At 35.6% G+C, this 22,372-nt stretch overlaps 2 protein-coding genes across 2 annotated transcripts in view; one reads left to right on the top strand and one right to left on the bottom strand.

Annotated features, from left to right (window-relative positions):
* Window positions 1–3,884: 3,884 nt before the first annotated feature.
* LOC311075763 (uncharacterized protein) lies at window positions 3,885–5,220 on the top strand. The gene is made up of 3 exons (XM_084103350.1): window positions 3,885–4,022; window positions 4,293–4,553; window positions 4,743–5,220. The coding sequence occupies exons 1-3, from the start codon at window positions 3,986–3,988 to the stop codon at window positions 4,988–4,990; spliced, it is 546 nt and encodes a 181-aa protein (XP_083959476.1). The 5' UTR covers window positions 3,885–3,985; the 3' UTR covers window positions 4,991–5,220.
* Window positions 5,221–8,991: 3,771 nt separating this feature from the next.
* The window catches only part of LOC311075400 (myelin-associated glycoprotein-like), a 79,583-nt gene continuing 66,202 nt past the window's right edge, over window positions 8,992–22,372 (bottom strand). The window contains exons 2-7 of the mRNA XM_084102792.1: window positions 11,506–11,904; window positions 11,019–11,336; window positions 10,595–10,858; window positions 10,385–10,475; window positions 9,817–9,868; window positions 8,992–9,623 (exon numbers count right to left, since the gene is read on the bottom strand). Of these exons, the coding sequence (XP_083958918.1) occupies window positions 9,438–9,623; window positions 9,817–9,868; window positions 10,385–10,475; window positions 10,595–10,858; window positions 11,019–11,336; window positions 11,506–11,904 (1,310 nt within the window). The 3' untranslated portion in view covers window positions 8,992–9,437. The remainder of the gene's footprint in view (window positions 9,624–9,816; window positions 9,869–10,384; window positions 10,476–10,594; window positions 10,859–11,018; window positions 11,337–11,505; window positions 11,905–22,372) is intronic.

Raw genomic sequence — 22,372 nt, 5'->3', positions numbered from 1 at the left:
ACACTCTTTTATATATACAAGGCATTGATTTGTTGGTAAACATAATTATACAGCAGAAAAATATGTTGTTCATGTTTATATGCACTTTACTATCATTACTTGCATTCAAATAAGTATTTATTAATGGATTGAGTGAACCTTATTGTAAAGTGTACACTATTCGACATTAACTGATGTGTTACTAACATTTGTAGACTCTTTATTGACATGACGTACCATTAATAAAGCATTTATTGATGGAATTTATTAACCTTATTGTAAAGTGTACACTATTCGACATTAACTGATGTGTTAGTAACATTTGTAGACTCTTTATTGACATGACTTACCATTAATAAAGCATTTATTGATGGAATTTATTAACCTTATTGTAAAGTGTACACTATTCGACATTAACTGATGTGTTACTAACATTTGTAGACTCTTTATTAACATGACTTACCACTATTAAAGCATTTATTGATGGAATTTATTAACCTTATTGTAAAGTGTACACTATTTCAACATTAACTTATGGATTACTAACATTTGTAGACCCTTTATTGACATGACTTACCATTAATAAAGCATTTATTGATGGAATTTATGAACCTTACTGTAAAGTGTACACTTTTCGACATTAAATTATGGATTACTAACATTTGTAGTCTCTTTATTAACATGACTTATTTATGAACCTTATAGTAAAGTGATGTACTAACATTTGTAGATTTGTTACAAAGCAGTGATTATTGATTTTACTGAACCTTAAATGAGTGAAAGTCACACGTTCACACATCACTTGCATTTTCAAAACATTTACTACATTACATAACAATGGTACCAATTAACAATGTATACATATTACAAATGAATAAAAAGACAATTGGAAATTCATTTGTACAACCGTAGTGTTTTTTAAATGATTTAAAGTAAGCAAGAAAAATCATCTGCAGCAAAATTACAAAATGTACAAAATAAGAAATATATAAATATGGAAATATATATACTGTTTGTATCAATGAATGGGACTATGGAAGAGGTGTTTCAAAAGAGTAAAAATAAGGATGATCTGGAAGTGAGTCAGCATGGTCAAGTTAGGCTGGAGAAATAATGGGCTTTGGGAGTTATCAGCTTTGTGTTTTAAAGGTGATATTTTCGATGAATATCCTTCAACAGTCTTCCAAGAGGACCATTTTTGTGCCGATTTCCAAGCCAGTAAGTCCACTCTATCAGTTTTAGATTTTGTTTTAGTAGGTCCTCTGTCCTATTTCCTCTAAGACGCCATATTTTTCCTTTGTAAGTTAACCATGCTCTTTCCAGATTTTGTGTATGGCTGCCTGTTATTGGATCTACAAAACACTGATTATGCTTCACAGGAAAATGGTTATAGCCAAGATTGGTTAATACCCCTCTGTAAGCACGCCATTCATCACTAAGTATGGAACTTCCAGGATGCACATGTCGTACAATATGTGGGATAAGATGGTTTCGGGACCTTCGATGAACGAGTTTTAGAATAGGCTTGCTATTTCTTGGTGCAACCCCCAGCATCCCAAAGACCCACTTTCTTCTACGCCAAGTCTTTGCGAACCTTCCACGTCCATACTGAAAAACAAGTATACAACTATACAATATTTAAAAATACAAAGCTTTCAAATTTATTTAATGCCTCATTTCCACTGAGCCGTACGGCACAGTACAGTTCAGTACGGTACTCAATTTTTGTAGTTTCGATTGTCAGAAGATGTGAATGATACCCTAATTCTGAACCGAACCATACCGTACCACTTTTTTGAGACCCTTTCGTTGGGGTACCTAGCACAGTAGTCTGGTACTAAAGGGTGGAGTTAGCAGAACGTTGATTTGTTGACAGATAATCGTCACTTGCGCCTGCTACAAGAGGAATGACAACACAAGAGGAGCCATTTTTTAATACAGTTGAAACACAATACCATTTCTTCTTGTGACAAACAGAAGAACAGCCGAGAAGCAAGAACAAGATCTGCTATACTGTATGTACTCCATTGTTATTTTCTATGTTGTTTTCTACTTTACAAGAATTATATTGTTTGTTTCCTTCAGGCATACACCGCGCCAATCAAGTAAGGGTCAGCCTACTGTTGGCAGTGGAAATGCAAGCCGGATCAGGGTTTACCATGACGAATCGTACTGTACTGTACTATAGCGCTCGGTGGAAACAAGGCATACATCATTCAAAACAATGCAAACCTTCTATACATTCTAACACTCATCAGCCTTACAATCAATCTAACACTCTTTGAACTTAACACTTAACACACTTTGTTTTTTGTTTAGCCAAATGTACAAAGTACATAATGTAAAACACAACTTCACTAACATAACTAAGGTTATTCATCTAAAATAAATGGCATAAATTTTATGGGAATATTTAAACTACCTTTCGCTTATGACGGAAGTTGCTCTCATCAATCATAACGAACTCCCTGGGTTGTCCTATCATTTGGCCCTTCCTTCTGGCATACAACTTCATGGATTCTTTACAAATAGCTCGAACTTTTTTGGCCATGCTGCTGAGTGTACGTGAGCTTCCAGCAATGCCATCTTCAATCATGTCGATTTGTCTCAACTGAAGGCCTTGAGCAAACCTTTGTTAAAAAAAATGACAAAACTTTAGTGTTCATATTTCTGTTCAACTACTTTCAAAATTAGACTAAAACTTCAATTAAAATGTTTTAAACATACCGATATATGAACTTATATAAATTACACTTTGACTTGGCAAAAAGTGATCCATACCTCACTGACTTGAATCTTCCCTTATGTCTGTTTCGTGTACAGGACCTTTAAACATGTTATAAAAGATTCTAGTGAGTAAGACTCTGTGTCATATTTGTTCAAATTTTCCTAAAACCATAGCTGACATTTAAAATTGTCCAGCTATGTCTGGACAATAACATTAATGAATTATTAAAAAGATAATTTAAGCAAGCAAGCTCTGGTCATACAATTATTGTAAATTAATAATAATAATAATAATACTTACCAAACATAGTTGTCTGCTTTGTTGGGTTTATGAGTCAGCTTCATTGTATGTTGGCATAAATTGCACTTCATTTTTGCTTTAAGCAATTTTTTTTTCTGGAGCCATTTAATCAACTTCAATTTCTTCCTCTTTGTTTGACGTCCTTCAATCATTGACAGCAATTTTCGATTTAATGACGGAGCCATGTCACCTTATAAATACATAAACAATTATTTAAAAGAGTATATTTAAAATAATAATAATAATAATAATGAATACGTTAATATTTAGTATTCATGCAACAGAAAAAAATACATTGACTGGAAACAATGTAAATATTATCATGATTAACTATAGTAAGGTTTTATGCATTTTTGCATTTCATGAATAAAGATGAAAATATATATTATAATTCTAATATATAGAATTATTTATTCAATAAAATAGTTATAGAATAAATATATCAGAAAAACAATTATAGTGTTGTGATACATTTCATGTTTGTGCTGAAGAAAGAAACATATGCATTTATTTAACATTTATAATTACAATTCTTAGTTTTGCATAATTAAAAGCTGTAATCAAATCTTACATGATGTGTCACTGGATTGTTCGTGATGTTCGCCGTTGCATCTGTTAATTTGCGTGGGAGCTGAGCGGGCTTTTCGGCTTTTCATCAGGAAGTAGCGTTCCCGGAAGTAAAAATCCCGAGACGCTGATATGTTATTGTATCGAAGCCACCAGTCATTGTTATTTCAGCTTCGTTAAAAAAAGAAGCTTCATTTCTGCAGTTCATTTAAAGAAAAAAAAATCCTACACTACCCACAATCCTTCAGCACTTTGCGGCAAAAAAAAAAAAAAAAAAAAATAGAGCGGCCAGCAGTTATCCAGTGGAGACTGATAAACAGGTGTTGAATGCCAAAGCAAGTTTGATGATGGAGAGTGGACTGACGGATGACAATTTAAACCATCAGACCAGAGGGAGACAGAAGAAATTTGATGAACGGGTCTCGGGATGAACGCACAGAAAAATCCGGTAAATGATGCACGTTTATCAACTAATTTAGCTAACTTTATATACTAATTAAGTTTTACAAATGAAACCATCAAGAAAACGGTTGATCCTGGCTTGAATAGTAGAAATAACTGAGAAAACGAAACGATTTTTACTTAAAATTTTTAACTAAGTAAACTTAAGAGTCTCTCCTTTTTTGTCATTTGCAGTGAAGTTAACATGTAACCTATAGTCACAAATGCAGGCATACAGAATATGACTTTTAACTGTTCTTTTTTCCCCCAATTAAAGCCATCAAAATGGACAACAACATTCCTGACAAAATTAAAGATAAGCCTGCAGACATCCCCAAAAGAATGAAAATCTCTAAAGAGGATTCAGAAAGTGACTCCACTGATTCTGACTCTTCTGAGTCTTCTGACTCAGAGTCATCTAGCTCAGACTCTTCAAGGGAGAAGAAGAAAAGAAAGAAGAAGGGAAAGAAAGCAAAGAAAAGAGTGAAAAAAAAAAAACAGAAAAAAAACAAGCAAATGAGTAAATTCTGTCAAAGGGGTAGGTTGTGCAAATTGAAATAATTTAATAAATGTTTTTTTTTTATATCAGGAATGTAAAACTTGGTATCTGTGTTGTGTAGTTTACCATTAAACACATGAATGGCCTCTTAAAATGTGATCACTAGAAAGCTAACAATTGCCGAAATTTCTTCTTTAAAAAAAAAAATCTTTTTTTTTACTGTCTTAGTTACTGATCCATGGCAGGTGGTAAAGCGGTACAAATCAGTCCTGGAGATTTTCAAAAGAGGAAGCAACATGGCAGAAGCTTTCCGGAAGTATGGTGTGGACCGGAACACAATCGTGCAGATTGAGAGTGCAGCTATTGCTGAACTGGCAATTGCAGCACCAGAGAAATATGCAGAAATCCATGACAAACAGGAAAAGGGAGAGAAATTATCAAACATAACGCAATCATGGCCGATGAGAACATTGTAAACATAATACACACAATGAAAACGGATGGGAAGTTGCTTCCAATAAGAAAATAGTTCATTTTCATGTTATAAAAAGTCGCTAACAAAAAAAAAAAAAGAACCATACGTGTTCCCCATGTTTAATTCCAGTAATATATTTTGCCTTGTTTAGGCTTGAATTGATAGTGCAGCACATTTTTTTTGTCCTTAAATATTTTGTTTTGTATTTTTGTGCTGGCAAAGATTGCCAATGTTGACCAGTTCTGTAATGTAATAAAGAGGTCTTTTCTCAACATTCTGAAAATGTTAATGATGAATGGCTTTCACACATTTAAGGTTTGGTAAATTCAATATTGACTGTTTACGTACCTACAAATATTACTAATACATCAGTTAATTCTGAATAGTGTACACGATAAGGTTAAAAAATTCCATCAATAAATGCTTTATTTATGGTAAGTCATATCAATAAAGAGTCTACAAATGTTAGTAACACATCAGTTAATGTCGAATAGTGTACACTTTACAATAAGGTTAAAAAATTCCATCAATAAATGCTTTATTAATGGTAAGTCATGTCAATAAAGGGTCTACAAATGTTAGTAATCCATAAGTTAATGTTGAAATAGTGTACACTTTACAATAAGGTTAATAAATTCCATCAATAAATGCTTTATTAATGGTAAGTCATGTCAATAAAGGGTCTACAAATGTTAGTAATCCATAAGTTAATGTTGAAATAGTGTACACTTTACAATAAGGTTAATAAATTCCATCAATAAATGCTTTATTAATGGTAAGTCATGTTAATAAAGAGTCTACAAATGTTAGTAACACATCAGTTAATGTCGAATAGTGTACACTTTACAATAAGGTTCACTCAATCCATTAATAATACTTATTTGAATGCAATGATAGTAAAGTGCATATAAACATGAACAACATATTTTTCTGCTGTATAATTATGTTTACCAACAAATCAATGCCTTGTATATATAAAAGAGTGTTGATAAGGTACACAACAGTATTTTTACATTTAGGGTAACATGGTGAGTTAGAAATGTTCATACTTAGTGTGTGTCAACTACGTAAACTAATGTAAATATGTCCAGTAAGTTAACCTTACAAAACAGTAAAGCTATTTACAGGCATTGTTCATGGTTAGTTCATGCTAACTAATGCATTAACTAATGTTAACTAACCGTGCTTTTAATGTGAATTGATGCATTAGTACATGTGTGAGTTAACGTTAACAAATATTAACTAATGATGAACAGAGGTGTTGTTCATGGTTAGTTCATGTTAACTAATGCATTAACTAATGTTAACTAATGGAACCTTATTGTAAAGTGTTACCGTTTAGGTAGTGTGTAATGTTGCTGTTTGAGCATAAACAACATCTGCAAAGTTACAACGCTCAAAGTTCAAAACAAAGGAAGATATTTGCTTTTAAAGAAAATGTTTTTTAAGGACTACAACAAACGGCTGGTAGGGACTACACGAGATTCCTCCCGGGATAGTGACATCACTAACCCTAAAATTTACATAAACCCCGCCCCCGGGAACATGCAGTCCATGTTGAGAAGAGGAAGAGTTTTTGCAGTAGATCACATTTGAGAGTCTGCTCAAGCTGTCGCATCCGTCTGTTCACATGCAGTGTCCCTCTGTAGGCATCTTACAACAGTTCCCACACAAGCGATTTATAGATTATCATGACAGAATATGCTAATCGCATAGTCGCATATGAAACGCATATGAAACGCATAGTCATGTTTTGCAAATGATTAGTTAATTATTAACTAATCAATTGTAAATGACTTATAACTGAATCTATAAAACATACATAAAATAATTAACATATCACTTATTAATCATTTATGAATGCATAGTCATGTTTCATAAATAATTAGTTAATCATTTACTAATCACTTGTAAATGACTTGTAACTGTAAGGCCCGCTATATTGGCCCAATCTGCCGGTCCGCCAATACACGGGGAAGGTTATCACGTGTTCTGTCCTCACTCGTGCAAAGTATTGGTTGGTTAAATTTACAATACATTTAGTTATGTATTCTCTCGTTAATTCATCTGACTCCATAAATGAAAGGTTTTAATGATATCTGTGGATCATTAATCATGAGTGAATGTTTGACTATTCCGTTTAACTCTTCAATGAAAATAATATCAAAGTCAGTTAGAATAATCAAATGTAACAATTTATTATGTCAGGTAAATGTATCATGCCAATTTCATAATCAATTCAAAGATAATCGAAACAAAACATCAAATGCTCTGGAATAGAGAGAAGATGCAAACCCAACATTAAGAAATACGTGAGGCTGAGAGATCTATATCTCTCAGCCTAACGGACCGATCTGAAGTACAGAAAAGGCCCCGATCTCCCTGCTGCACTTCCTTAAATAGACAAACCTTTCACCTGGAGGAACCATGTACTAACAATAGAAATTTGCATTCAGAGGTACACTGTAGCACCTCTTGGGGGTGTGTGACCATTTGCTTGAGAGACCAACCCCTCCTTGTATGCTAGTTATCCATAAACCTTCAAAAACCTTATTACCTTGTGTTTTACTTATTCCGAAATGAGAGAATTGTACCAGTCGCACTGTGACATTTTAAACGATACCAAACATGAAAATACTCTGTGATAATCATTCACATTAAACTACATTTTCTTGGGTGAATTCAGGTGATCATCTGAGCATGAGAGAGAGGGGGTGAAGGGAGAGGGAAAGAGATGTAGATTAGGATGACTCAGAGGTGAGACTTCCGTCTCGATGGGGCACGAGGGCTAGTTCAAATGGTAATCTCCAGAGAGGTCCTTTTGTCCTCTCAGGGCCTGGTCACCCCCAAAACAGACTGTCTGGAATTTCCTAATTTATCAATTCTTACATAACGAAATTTACAAAACATACATAAAATGGTAGTATATCACTTACTAATCATTTATGAATGTTTTGTAAATGATTAGTTCATCATTAACTAAACACTTATTAATGACTTACAACTGAAAGTTATTATAAAGTGTTACCAATGTTTTCTTGTGCTGAGAGATAAGCATATGCATATGTAATATGCATGTATGTGTGGAAATATCATATATTGTGTTAAAATATTAACAGTTCAATATTAACTGTAATATTGTGTCAATAATTGTATCCCTTAGAACTCATCTTTGATCACCAAAATTACATATTTAAATGTTTTTCCTCTGAAAAAAAAATTCTTCATACCTTAAAATAGCTTGAATGTAACTCTACACCCTTGCATCATTTAGTATATTCATATCCAGTTGGGAGAAATATTTACTTTTTTCCCCAAAAACATCACTGTTTTGGCTGTTTACGGCTCCCTTGATGGAAATGTATAACTGTTCTTAAAAAGTATTGTTCTGAGACTTTTTGCACAGAGATGATAACAGTTTTGTTTCTAAAAACGTGCACTTTAAATCCTGTTTTCAAAAGTTTGCTTTTTCAGAACCCCAGAATGCTTTGTGATAAGATTTGTGAATGAGGTTATTATGATTAAATTCCTATCCATCTTAAGATTTTGAATGGAGGCCTGCAGGGTTTGTGCCAAAATGGTCTGGTATTTGGCACTATCCATAGTTAACTTTATCTGAACTATTTCCTCTTCCCAAGCTTTTTAAATGTTTAGTGGCCTAAAAGTTAATACTGTTCATACAACATTTTACCTCATGGGTTTGACAACATTAGATGGACCCAGATGTTGTTGTTTTTTTTTTTTATATTTGATATGTTTGATATTTTTTGTTAGATATTCCTGAAGGTCCTTTAATGTTACTGTAAGTCTCTTGGCAGCGTCCTTGATAAGTTTTCATCTTGTTTTCACATCAGTTTTTGGCAGATTTCCTGTTCTTTGGAATGTCATTGTGACATTCCAATTGGTATTGATTGGTATGATTGGTACCTCTTCACAATGAGATCCCGCACATCCTTTGTAAGCTCATTGTGGACCATGGCTTCAGCAATAAGGCCAAGCAGATTTTACAGAACCCAGAAAGAGATGATTTTATTCAGGGTTAATCAGCATCATTAAATTATGATTTTTTAGTAAGAGTTTGAATGTATTCAATATGTTTTTTCCTTAACCCTCGCTCGGACCCCAATTGAATCACCCAAAACACAGCATAAATGTATAGATGTAAACATTAAAAAAATTACATATCATTTGTATTAAATTTAAAAAAATATATTTTTCATACAGTAGCTTTTGTAAAGTGGAAATAAGGACCGTATGAGGGTTAAACATTTTTCTTAAGAGCTTCCTGGGAAAAATAAAATAAAATAAATAAAAATATTCAGCTATTTTATCAGGGGAGTGTAAATGATTGAATGATTGAAAACAAGCGGCGAACAGTAACAGATTTCAAAAGGGGAACTGCGTCTGTCGGTGAAGTGTGAATTGGCTTTAAGTGAACCAGTCAAACCCTAAGATACTCTGTACTCTATTTCTGTGTATTCATCATGCTTGAAGAGTGTCTCTGTGATGCAGTAGTTCTGCTGCTCTGAGATGTCAGTCTTTTCATAGTAGATGATCAGTGTTTCATCATCAGAAATGTCATTGGTCGTGATGTCACTGGCAGTGTTGACATAATCCACGTCTGTGATTTTAACCTGTGCACAATGAAAACAGATTACAGTCATGTTTTATGTGCAAAATACTTTCACATAATTAGCTGGAAAAAATGAATAAACAAATTTTTAATACATTAATGGTCATAAATGAATCAATAAGAAATGTCTAGAAAACTGAACTATTATGAACCAGATTTCTACACAAAACTATACAAAAATAAACTAAACTTACCTGACCAGAACGATTCTTTTCATTGGCACTGGGTTCATTGAAAATCTTTCTCCTAATAAAGAAGGAAGGTCGAAATGTTTTCGAAATGTTTATTTTTGCAGTGGCAAAAATTATATTCAAACGGATCAAGTGCAAATTGGCAATGACAACAGAAATATTTTGCAAAACAATGTGGGATTCTTAATACGTGTAAAAAAGTATCACCTCTCGTTTCTGAAGAGCAGAAAAAAACATGTTATGAAAAATACCATTATGTTTGATGGTTATAAATAATATCTTCACATTTGCCTCAATATTGACATTGAATATTATACACTTGACAATAAACAAAATAATTTCAATTTTCTATATCCTGGTAGATGAGAAGAAATTAAGAATAATGTATTATTAATATATTGCATGTGCATGACTGAAGCGCTTTCTGAAGTCAAACACAAGTGAATCAGTTTTTAACTGACTGATGCTTAAACAAGAAAATGCAGAGTACATCTTAAAACAGGATGTTTCAAAAAAGGCATAACAGGAATACAACTACTGTTTAATTCAGAATGAAAGTGAATATTTTTACCTTGCACAAAACCCAAGAGCAGAGAGTGTGAAAACTGCCACAATTCCTCCCACACAACCAGCAATCAGAGGCATAAAGTGTCCATCTTGTCCTATAGGATGTGAAACACTTATAATTCCACCAGAATGTTGTATTTCAGTATAATCTTCATTGCCTTAAATCTGTAAATGACCTTGTTCTTTACATGTACAGTAGACTGTGTAAACTCACCTTCAACTGTGAGCTGGATCTCTGCTGATGACTGTTTTCCATGTTTATTCTGTGCAATGCAGAGGTACGATCCTGTATTATTATGAGTTATGATTAAACTAATCTGCTTTCCCTGAGGTATTGGCATCTCCTGTCCACGTTTGTACCAGGTGTAGTTCATTTCTCTTGATGGACTGGCTTTGCTTTTGCAGGTCAAAGTCACATTAGTGTTAAGAGAGACTGAAGCAGATGGATTGACGGTGATGTGAGTTTCTTTTGGAGAAACTTTGACAGAAACACAAGCACATAAATATAAAGCAGTAAAACACCTGTGCATTAGACATTTCTATAGGAATCTAAACACCAAATTATGTTTAAGCAGCACTTTGTGCATTTAAGCACACACAGGGCTATGTTAAAGGAAGTAAGCAGTCTAATCTCTTACACAGGACTTGTAGCATCACGGTGGTCTCCACAGTTGAGTCTTCAGATGTTTTTCTTGGATATGTAGCAGTGCAGGAGATGTTCTTTCTGTGATCCATGTATGAAGCTTTGAAGGTCGTGTGTGAAAACACTGACTGGGTTTTATCAGGTTTCTCCAGTAACTGTGTTGTAATGTGGGCAGATTCAGGGCTGTTGGACCAGGATATTGTAGGAGGTTGTTTGGGGCAGGGGGCTTCAGCAGAGCAGCTCAGACTGACTGTTGTGTTCTCCATCACTGCTTTCAGATCAGTGGGTTTAAGTTCAGGAGGTTGTGGTAAATCTACAGAAATAAATGATTGTAGCTCGTCATTAAGAAGCTGTTCTTAGTGATGTAAGTTAATTATGTAAATAATATTTACATTTAAATGTATTCATTTATTAAATTTATCAAGTGACTTACAAGTGAAGGAAAGAACCTGTATGTTAAAGACAATAGAGATGACGTTTACCTTTGACAGTGATCCTCACAGTCTTTCTTGAATGATCTGTATCGGGGTAAAACGTTGCTCTGAACACATCTGGCTCCATTTCCAGTCTGAAGTAGTAAAGATCTGAATGATTCATCATGATGTTATAGAAGACAGTTGTGCAGTTCCTCTCACTGAGATTTCCAGTCATCTGTATGTCACTAAATCCTCTTATGATGTTTTTGCTGCTATTAAAAGCTATGAAACTGTCTTCATTACCAAAATATGATTTATTTTTTAGCCAGATCCCATTAATAGATTTTGCCTTGTTACGTTTGTCCTCAAAATTGGAGATGTTGAATGTACAAGGAATCTGCACACAGGAGCCTGTCAGAGCTGTTACTGTCTCAGGCATCACTGCAGAGTAGATATCACCATCAGCTGAAACATAAAAACACATTAGAGCATTATAATTTAAACCTTAGAGATAAAGGTCTTAAAGGGACAGCTCACCCAAAAATGAAAATTCTCACCCTTATAGTTACAAATCTTCATATTCTTCCATACCTGCATGACTATTTTTCTTAAAATAAAGATTTTAAAGATTTTTTTCATAATTCTCTTGTATACAACAAAATAGTACAGTACACTGACATAGGAAAGTCAAGCTCCAAAAAGGACAAAACAGCACCATAAAAGTAATTATGACATATGACTTGTGCCCTGTATTTAAAGTCTTCTCATATGCTTTAACAGTCTTTGCTCGATACATTTTCTTGTCCTTTGCCAATCACATGCCTGCATTTTATCTCTTGTGTATCATATCAGTTGTGGTTCTGCTGAATGTGATTGTTTAAAATAAAAAATAAATTTGAGTGTAATATGGACCAACCTGAGTGAGTGTGTAGAAACACAGAGATGATGATGATGATGATGATGAAGGACATGTTCTGGAACACAGGCATCACTGGAGCTCTGAAACAAACAGGAAATAACCTAAATATACTTGTGTGCCAAAAAAAAAACCACAACAATTTTTTTTTTCTCTGTCCACAACTGTAATCAATGAATTGTAGGGGAGACCGGGGACAGTTGCAACACTTTTTGCATTTCTCTCAGTTACTCAGAGACTATTTGGACTAGACCAACCAAATTTGTATATATTAAACTTGCATCTGTCTGCTAATTACCCATACCATTTAAAGATGATTATATATGACATATCGTTCACAGTATTCATTTGAATGGAAGAAGTCAGATGTTGCAACTGACCACAACCCTGGGGACAGTTGCAACACAACCCAGGGACGGTTGCAACATGTTAAAAATACCTTAAATTTCACTAATTAACTTTAGCTTTTTGTCTCAATGAGCATAGAATTCTGAAAATATGAACTGTTTTAGGCCTACTATAATATTATAGTATTATTTATTTCAATAATATTATTGTAGCCTATAATTTATTTATTTAGTCATATTTATCAAATAACAGTTATTGAGTTTTGTTTGTTTATGTGTAGAACATAGGCCTACATAGATTCAGTGTGCAGGTGTTACAGATGCTATTCAATCTCTCCATATTTCAGTGCCAGACAGGAAGAATTGAACAATTTACAATGCAACAAACTTTTATTAAACATGCAATTTATAACTTATTGCAACCGTCCCCAACCCTATCAGCCATGACAGAACATCATGTGCCTGCTAGACACATGCTAACCATGTCACTTAGAAGTCAACAAAACAATAATTCAAACTAAGTAAGTTTTGATTAATTCATACAAAATGTCAGGACAGCATGACAAAAATATATCTAATGAAAAAATTTACTTTCATACCTCAAAAACAAGTTTTGTTCAATAAATGCAGCAGCAGATGTTGAATATGTCTTCTGTATTCTTGGTGGGGGGAGGGTCTAACTGTGCATGTTCAGTATGAGTGTCATCACTCTAGCTTGTTTCTGATTGGAGAAAAAGACATGTTGCAACCATCCCCTCTTGCAACTGTCCCCGGTCTCCCCTACCTTCAGCTTGAGTGTTATGTGTTTAACACTGTGTTTAACTAAAGAGATTTAAAGAAAGTTAACAGTCACTGCAGACTCTCCCATGGTTAATATCTTAATAACGTTCAGTTATAAGTCACTTGTAGTTATTAGTGATGAACTAATCATTTATAAAACATGAATAAACATTCATGAATGATTAATAAGTGATATGCTAAAATGTATTGTTTTGTTAATTCAGTTATAAGTCATTTATAAATTATTAGTTAATGATGAGCTAATCATTTACAAAATGACTACGTTCAAAAATTATTTATAAGTGGTATGTTATCAATTTACAAATGTGTTGTAAGTCATCTTAAAAGATTTTAATTGATTAAGTAAATCAAACAGATCATTAGTAGATGGTTATTAAATCATTAGTTGATACATTATTAATCACTTATAAATGTCAACATTGTTTTAGTATCATTATCTCAATAAACAACAGTTAATCATTAACAAATGGTAAACGAACCATTAGTAATTGATTAGTATATCATTTATTGATGTATCGTGAAGTTGTAAGCTGGTCTGTGTTCAAAAGCACAAACATGCAGGAATGCTAAAGCAGTATTTTGAAGAAGAGCCATTTATTTGTTTTGAAGTGGATAAACATTTATAAATGACGTGAGTTATGTTAAATCCTTTCACTCATCAGCACACACTTGTGTTCTGTGTGGAGTGTGTGGATCTAGTGATAATGTGAACCTCAGAACCGGCTTTACCTTCAACTGATGCTCACAGCATGTGCACAGTCAACCAGTCAACATGTACACTGCAGTATACACTACAAAGTGTTCAACACCTGTTATAGATGATGTGTGAACGTATTAATAAATCATTTACAAAGCTTTCTTCATACCCTAATCTAAAGTGTAAATTATTCATCACTTGTAAATGTGTTACAGATCATTTGTAGATCTTTCTGATCTGTTTCAAATGATCTGTATATCTATACAAGTCATTTACAGCACTTTCTGCATCCCCTAATCTAAAGTGTAAACTATTCATCACACAGAAATGTGTTATAGCCATGTTTTGTAAATAATTAGCTCATCATTAATAATTTATAAATGACTTATAACTGAATTAACAAAACGTTCATAAAATGTTACCACTTATTAATCAATTATGAATGCATATTCATGTTTTGTAAGTGATTAGTTCATCATTAACTTATTATTTATAAATGACTTTTAACTGAATTAACAAAACATTCATAAAATGTAAGCATATCACTTATTAATTAGTTATGAATGTATAATCATGTTTTGTAATTTATAAGTTAATCATTAACTAATAACTTATCAGTGACTTATAACTGAACGTTATTAGTGGCCAAGCACAGAATGTGTGTAGGCATCTAGTGAAATCATTGGCGTTCTTATTATTATTCTTCCGCTCGGAGAGTCTATGGCAGCCCATAGAACCGCTTGTGGGAAAGTTATAAAATTTGGCACACTTTTAGAGGACAGTCTGATCCTGTCACCATAGCAAATCACCAAATCAATTCCTCTAGCGTATGTGTCATTGTCTGACACTCCCAGCCATGTTGGCATGTCTTATCGTCTTCTTGCGCTTGGCCCCGATAATTGCTGCTTACAGCTATATTTATAAAGTGTTACCCTTTATCAAATAAATAAGTGTTGTCATTAACTTAATGTTTACAACATGTTTCTTATGATTTATACTTTTAAAAAATCATAAGAAACATGTTGGTTTACTGTAGCTAAGAAACATACAGGCTTTCCTGTAGCTCATGGCAGAACCTGTGTAACGGTCACCAGCTGGAATGCCCTTGAGAACCACCAGAGGGCACTCCACACCCGACTATTATCACTCTCTCACAAACTACATTTCCCATAACTCACTGCCCGGACTCGTCATCACTAATTGCATTCACCTGTGTCTCATCATCCTTGTTAGTTTCAGCCTATTTATTCCTTGTTCATTCATTCAATCATTGCGAAGTTTTGTATGTTGTTACACTGCACTCCTGAGCGTTTCTTCATGGTTTCCCGTTTCCCGTTTCCCGTTTCCCGGATCCCCTGCCTGTTCCTCGGATTATTCTCCTGCCTCTGACCCCTGCCTGTGTTTCCTGGTTTGTTTGTTTGTTTGTTTGGACTGCTTACCTGTGTTTCGACCATTGCCTGTTTCTTGGATTACATGTCTGGATTGCCCCTTAATAAAGCTGCATTTGGATCTACCTTCGTGTCTTGGAGCAGTTTCGTAACAACCTGCTTATCCTTAAAGGAATAATTCACCCATAATGCATAATTTATGTATCAAGTGCTCACTGTGTGCTGCCTTCAATACCTGAAACAAAGTTTTAATTGTTCATGGAAAGACATTTTGACAAATAAAGCCCAGTCTTCCTAATAAACTGTGCTTAAATATTTTTTACATATTTTAAATGTTTCCCTGTATTTAACATATGAAGTTGTGGAAGGAGGCTGCCGTGATCCCACTACACTGCGGCCAAATAAAAGGAAAGGTGTGTTGATGTGCTGCTTGTCGAGCTTTCTGTATAGGAGTGTGGACTGAATGCCACAAAATTGATTAGTATGAGCTGCAGTATCTAGCTACAGTCTTCTGGCAATTATCTGGCAACATAATAGCATACATAGTCAGAAAGTAACATAATTTTTTTTTGGTTTTGGTTTTCACAGTCAAAAGCATGTTAGTCTCTGCTATGAGAAAGCGATTAACAACTCCCAGGCTACACAATAGAGATTAATTTGAATTCATGGATTTAACTTGTCTTTGTTTGCCAATATATTTGTCACAACTACCCAACCCTAAAGTTTGTGTTGATTACAGTAAATTACCAGTGTTCAATACAACTTCTGTACCTTAACAACTACAATATGAAAACTGTAACTAAGTACAACCCATGCTAGCTTAATACCCACTTATCATTCTGTAATGGTTTGTTTATTGTAGTGTTAAGCTTTGTGAATGTAATATTTTTTCCTTTCAGAATGCCCACATACAGTGACAGGGAGCCAGGATTATTACCCTGTGAAGAGGGTTGCCAAATACAAAGTTATTAAGGTTAAATACCACTAAAACACTACACAGGTTACATAATGTTCTTTTATTGGTGTAATGGTCTTGAAAAAGTATTGGTGATTGGTATAACTGCTAAACATAGCAAATATTTGAAACTGAAAAAGTCTCTCTATTTTTAGTGCCAAAAATGGAAGCAAGTGGAGTGGGAGCCATGCAAACTCTGTTATGTACGACTTCTCATAGGTAACACATAGCCAATTAATTTGAACATGTACAAACTATTGACATATGTTAGGTAAGATTAAGGTAAGATTTGCCTATATAGTTCATAAATATATTATTATAACCAACAGAAAGTGTCTTAATAAGGTGTTGGGCTACTACGTGCCCCCAGAAGAGTTTCATGCTCTTTGTCATAGATTCTCTAAGTCTCTGAAATGGGGAGCTCCATTCGTCCAAAAGATATGCTTTCATTTGGTGTTTTAATGACGGTGGTGTCCAAAACCATAACAGCTTCAGTCCAAAAAGTTGTTATGGTGACTCTTACGTAGACACTTTATTTAGTTTTTTCTCTTAATTCCCTTAATCTTATTTGCAATTAACACTTTACATGCACATCGAAAATACATTTATAGCCAATAATGTTTAAGATGTTATGCCCAAACTACACGGCCTGCATTACTGTATGTAAAAGTATATATACAGTATATATATTTGGAGCTTCAAGAGAGAAGCAAAGGAGACATGACCTGTTGCCTTAAGGCTAACGCAATTTAAGACTCAATACTTTGAATTCACTGTTACTTTGCGGATGGCTTATATGCCCCATGTAGTTACAGTGGGGAGAACATGTATTTGATACACTGCCGATTTTACAGGTTTTCCTACTTCCAAAGCATGTAGAGGTCTGTAATTTTTGTCATAGGTACACTTAAACTGTGAGAGAGGGAATCTAAAACAAAAATCCAGAAAATCACATTGTATGATTTTTAAATAATTAATTTGCATTTTATTGCATCATAAGTATTTGATCACCTACCAACCAGTAAGAATTCCGTCTCTCACAGACCTGTTAGTTTTTCTTTAAGAAGCCCTCCTGTTCTCCACTCATTACCTGTATTAACTGCACCTGTTTGAACTCGTTACCTGTATAAAAGACACCTGTCCACACGCTTAATCAAACAGACTCCAACCTCTCCACAATGGCCAAGACCAGAGAGCTGTGTAAGGACATCAGGGATAAAATTGTAGACCTGCACAAGGCTGGGATGGGCTACAGGACAATAGGCAAGCAGCTTGGTGAGAAGGCAACAACTGTTGGCGCAATTATTCGAAAATGGAAGAAGTTCAGCATGACAGTCAATCTCCCTCGGTCTGGGGCACCATGTGTAGACCAGCCACGGCGCTACCATTGGGCCCGGGTGGGCCTGGGCCCACCCATTTTATGTCCGGGCCCACCCATTTTCTACTATGGTTTTGTACGTTTCTTCATTCAGATCTATTTGCGATCCATTCCATTCTAAACAAACAGCGCAGTTTACATGCTTCTCCTTGTTACATTAGGCTATTCATTAAGATAATAATTAATAAATGCACGCATAATTATCAGTGAACTTGATAAATGTTGCAGATATGTTTTACATGCATGCACAAACAAATGCCTTTCAACTTATGTGTGCAAAATTCAGAATAAAATGAATGTGCAGCAATTTGTACAAATAGAGAGTCTGTAGGCCTACTGTGTTGTTGCCATTAAATAAGCGCATTTAGTTTCATATTTGTTAAAATATTATAATGTTATTTTTTCATCTATGTTGATTATGAAAAGTGAACCGCACGAGTAAGATAGGATGAGCAATATCGAGAGACATGGAGCGGGTCAGACATGATTTTGACCACTTAATTAAGTTTTGTTTTGCAGAAAGACTTTTTTTAAAGTGAATTTCGTTTTGTATAAATTGTATCTTAATTTTAATATTTTTTTTTATCAACCAATTGCCTGGATTTTTCATAAATAAAAAGCAAATATAGCAGACAACACAATCATAGAGGCGCCCGCGCGGTCACTTGCATTGCTCGTGAACAGGAGCGCATCTCATCCTAACTTAACGAAACTCAGCATATGCCTCACAGACATGAAATATATCTTAAGAAAGCTTGAAATGTCTTTTTAACAATTTAAAACAAAAAGAAATAGGCTACTCTCTGGTTATGTAATCCATGATGTGCATTTCTCTCTATGCGCGTTCACTATACGGAGATGGCGATCGTCAACTTCATCTTTACAGTTGTTGTTGCTGTTAATAAACTAAAAATAATAGGCCTATAATTTTATTAAACAATAAATTAAATGAAATTGTAATTGTAGCCTATTAAAAAAGCAACAAAAAATTCCTGTTTAATTTTTTTTTAACCTATGCTAATTACGCATTAAATTCAGGTAGGCTACTGAGTCGCTGTCCTCAGTGCCGCAGAAAAGCGCTGAAACGGAGATGAAGGGGAACCCGTTTTTTTCTTTTTTTTTTTTTCTTATTTTAACTGGCCCATCCAGTTTTCTGGGGGCCCACCTGCAATCAAAATCCTGGCGCCGCTAGTGGTGTAGACCAATCAGACACACACAAATTATTCATTTATTTAATGAATAATCCAGCAAACTCACTCTCCCAACAAAGGCCTGTGAAACTACCCCCCAAAACTAACATCCCAAATGAAGCTAACACACACTGAGACTGATAAGAGTTTTACGACCCAAAGGAATTTCTAGAGAGCTGCGACTCTCACTTAAACTCTTGCAGAGGAGGAGAAATAAACCCTGTTAATCTTATATATTCTATCATCTCATGATTTTCATTTCATGTGGTTTGCTTTTGTATTCTTGTAAACTCTATTGGGTTAATGTTTCAGACTTTGCATATTATGGTTAACCAAAATCATATGTATGGCATGTTTGGTCTCTATAAACTCCAGTCTTCGTTTCCCATTTGTTAATTTACATTACATTTTGCTAACTTTGTGATGCATTAATATTATAAGCATCTTAAGGATTCTTGTGTTAAACATCCAATCAAATTGCATGTTCAAAGGCCTGCTTGAACAATGGGTCATAAAGTAAAAGATTTTCCCTCCAAAGGAAAACACGTCTTATTGGCTCAAACACCTCCAGAAGGTGTGGCATCTTCACGCTTTAAAGTCACTGATCACAAGATCAGCTCTCTCTTACTCCTTTCTGGAATCCTGACGTGAAGATGATGCAGAACTAGAAGTTTCTAAGGACCCTCCAAGTTTATGTCCGGCTGCGGCCTTGTCTTTCCATTCACCAAAGATACTCTGACTACCACTGGTTCTCTCTCATCAAGACCACATCAGCAAAGATCAACTGGAGCCTCAACAAATTGCATCAGGACAGTTTAATTCAAATGGGCGAGGCATGCAAGTATCAAACTTAGGCCCAATGCCAATTCTATTTTATACCCCTTTGCCTACCCCTAACCCTTCGCCTACAGAGTGGCAAGGCGTAGGGGTGAAAATATTCCCCTAAGAAATGGGACACCACTACTACACCGTTACACGTCATTATACGTCGTTGCTAGCGCCTACGTCACAGGAGATGTGCCAATGTTTATCACAAACTTCCAAGATGCCGTCGTCAGCTGTAGTCTTGCGTGAGTTACAGCTATTTTTTTGCATTTTTCTTCTGAAGTTCGCAGAAAACAACGGAGATGACGATATCTTCAACGCCTAATGCTGCGTTCACACCAAACGCGAATAGAGTGTCTGGCGCGAGTGATTTCAATGTTTAGACGCGTTTACGCGCGTCTGGAGGTATTGCGGCGCGAATGAGGCGTTTAGCGCGGCGCAGTGGACGCGAATTCGCCTCATTCGCGCGTCCACTTCGCTTCAAACTTTTGCTTTTTACACGCGTCATATTGTTAACGATTTTTTTGCAACCATTTCTTTGAAGAACATGACCGTAAATATGAACACAAGATTGAATGTGACATAAAGAAAATGATTATTGGCAGTCATGTGCCTCTGTAGCCGGTGTATGCAGGTACATTTCTCATACCCCTTCGTTTGAAGTGTGGTCCCGAAAAATCTTTGTTACAAGGGCTATCTGGCCCTTCCCCCTACCCCTACCCCTCCAACCAAAAGAGAATCGAGACAACCCTACCCCTTCACGGGAACGCGCAAAACGGAGGGGTAGGGCCAAGGGGTAGGGGGAAGGGGTGAATTGGGATTGAGCCTTAGTCTCATTATTTGATACATTCAGTATCCTTACCCCTTTTAAAGAAGGGCATGTTAGAACTAAACTGATGGTTTGCTCAAGGCTGTTGATCTGCTGAATTTCAAACAATGCTTTCCTGTATTCTGCTTCAGCTCTCTTTCCCTTGGTAAACTGTATGCATGTATGTGTGTGTATTTTAGAGTAGTTTAAGTGTTTAGACTAGTTAATACAATCTTGTTCATGACACAGGTAAAGTTGTCCGTGTCTCAAGCTCATAACTGGAGTCACTAATCATTTAGATTTTGGCTACTGCTCTTAGTAGTACTATAAATTAAGAAAGACATTTCCCATGCCCCAGAAATGTACATTTCTTAGAATTAATAAACAATTAATCCTGAGTGTTCACGGGACAACCAGGTTAATTGATTGTAATATTAATTCAGGACAGTAAGTTAATTATATTAACTGATCCAAATATTCATAATCAATTATAACCAGTTATTATTGATTATTAATATTTCATACAGCTAATTTGCTACACCATGCAAGATATCACCTCGTGGGGCATCAGTGATCATGAGGAAGGTGAGGGATCAGCCCAGAACTACACAGCAGGACCTGGTCAATGACGTGAAGAGAGCTGGGACCACAGTCTCAAAGAAAACCATTAGTAACACACTACGTCGTCATGGATTAAAATCCTGCAGCGCACGCAAGGTCCCCCTGCTCAAGCCAGCGCATGTCCAGGCCCGTCTGAAGTTTGCCAATGACCATCTGGATGATCCAGAGGAGGAGTGGGAGAAGGTCATGTGGTCTGATGAGACAGAAATAGAGCTTTTTGGTCTAAACTCCACTCGCCGTGTTTGGAGGAAGAAGAAGGATGAGTACAACCCCAAGAACAACTGTGAAGCATGAAAACATGGAAACATCATTCTTTGGGGATGCTTTTCTGCAAAGGGGACATGACGACTACACCATATTGAGGGGAGGATGGATGGGGCCATCTATCGCGAGATCTTGGCCAACAACCTCCTTCCCTCAGTAAGAGCATTGAAGATGGGTCATGGCTGGGTCTTCCAGCATGACAATGACCCGAAACACACAGCCAGGGCAACTAAGGAGTGGCTCCATAAGAAGCATCTCAAGGTCCTGGAGTGGCTTAGCCAGTCTCCAGACCTGAACCCAATAGAAAATCTTGGAGGGAGCTGAAAGTGGATGGGGTCAGCAGCTGTGGCGCTTTGGTAGGGATTCCTATTTGTCGGAGACGTACGTCCCGTCACCACATCTGCTGCAACCTGCTGGGGGCAGCCAGCTCATCGGCTCAGCTCCTCAGCAAAAAACTGAAGGGCAATCGCACCTCTGCTTATTATATACCCGCGCTGCGTGGCTGAAGAGCTGATGCAAATGATTGCACGCCAATGTGCACTACTTCAGGGAACGAAGGTTACCATAAGTAACCGAGACAGTAATGCTCTAAACTATAAAATCCTATAAATACATTTGCTCTGTCACCCTTTTACCAAAAAACAGTTTAATATTTGCTCATCTGTGACTAAAACATAAGCATGCACTGAGGTTTAGGATGATAATTAGATATACTGAACTACCGTTTAGGGAGGAATGAATGA

The sequence above is a fragment of the Abramis brama genome (assembly GCF_963993115.1).
Source record: "Abramis brama genome assembly, chromosome: 24".
Lineage (NCBI taxonomy): Eukaryota > Metazoa > Chordata > Actinopteri > Cypriniformes > Leuciscidae > Abramis > Abramis brama.
The sequence above is the reverse complement of the archived record's forward strand: the minus strand, read 5'-3'. Positions and strand labels throughout refer to the sequence as shown.

Coding starts and splice junctions, on each gene's coding strand:
- LOC311075763 (XM_084103350.1), top strand. CDS start 3,986: ATGAACGGGTCTCGGGATGAACGCACAGAAAAATCCG. Junction 4,023..4,292: donor TGAACGCACAGAAAAATCCG/GTAAATGATGCA, acceptor CCCCAATTAAAG/CCATCAAAATGGACAACAAC. Junction 4,554..4,742: donor GAGTAAATTCTGTCAAAGGG/GTAGGTTGTGCA, acceptor TTACTGTCTTAG/TTACTGATCCATGGCAGGTG.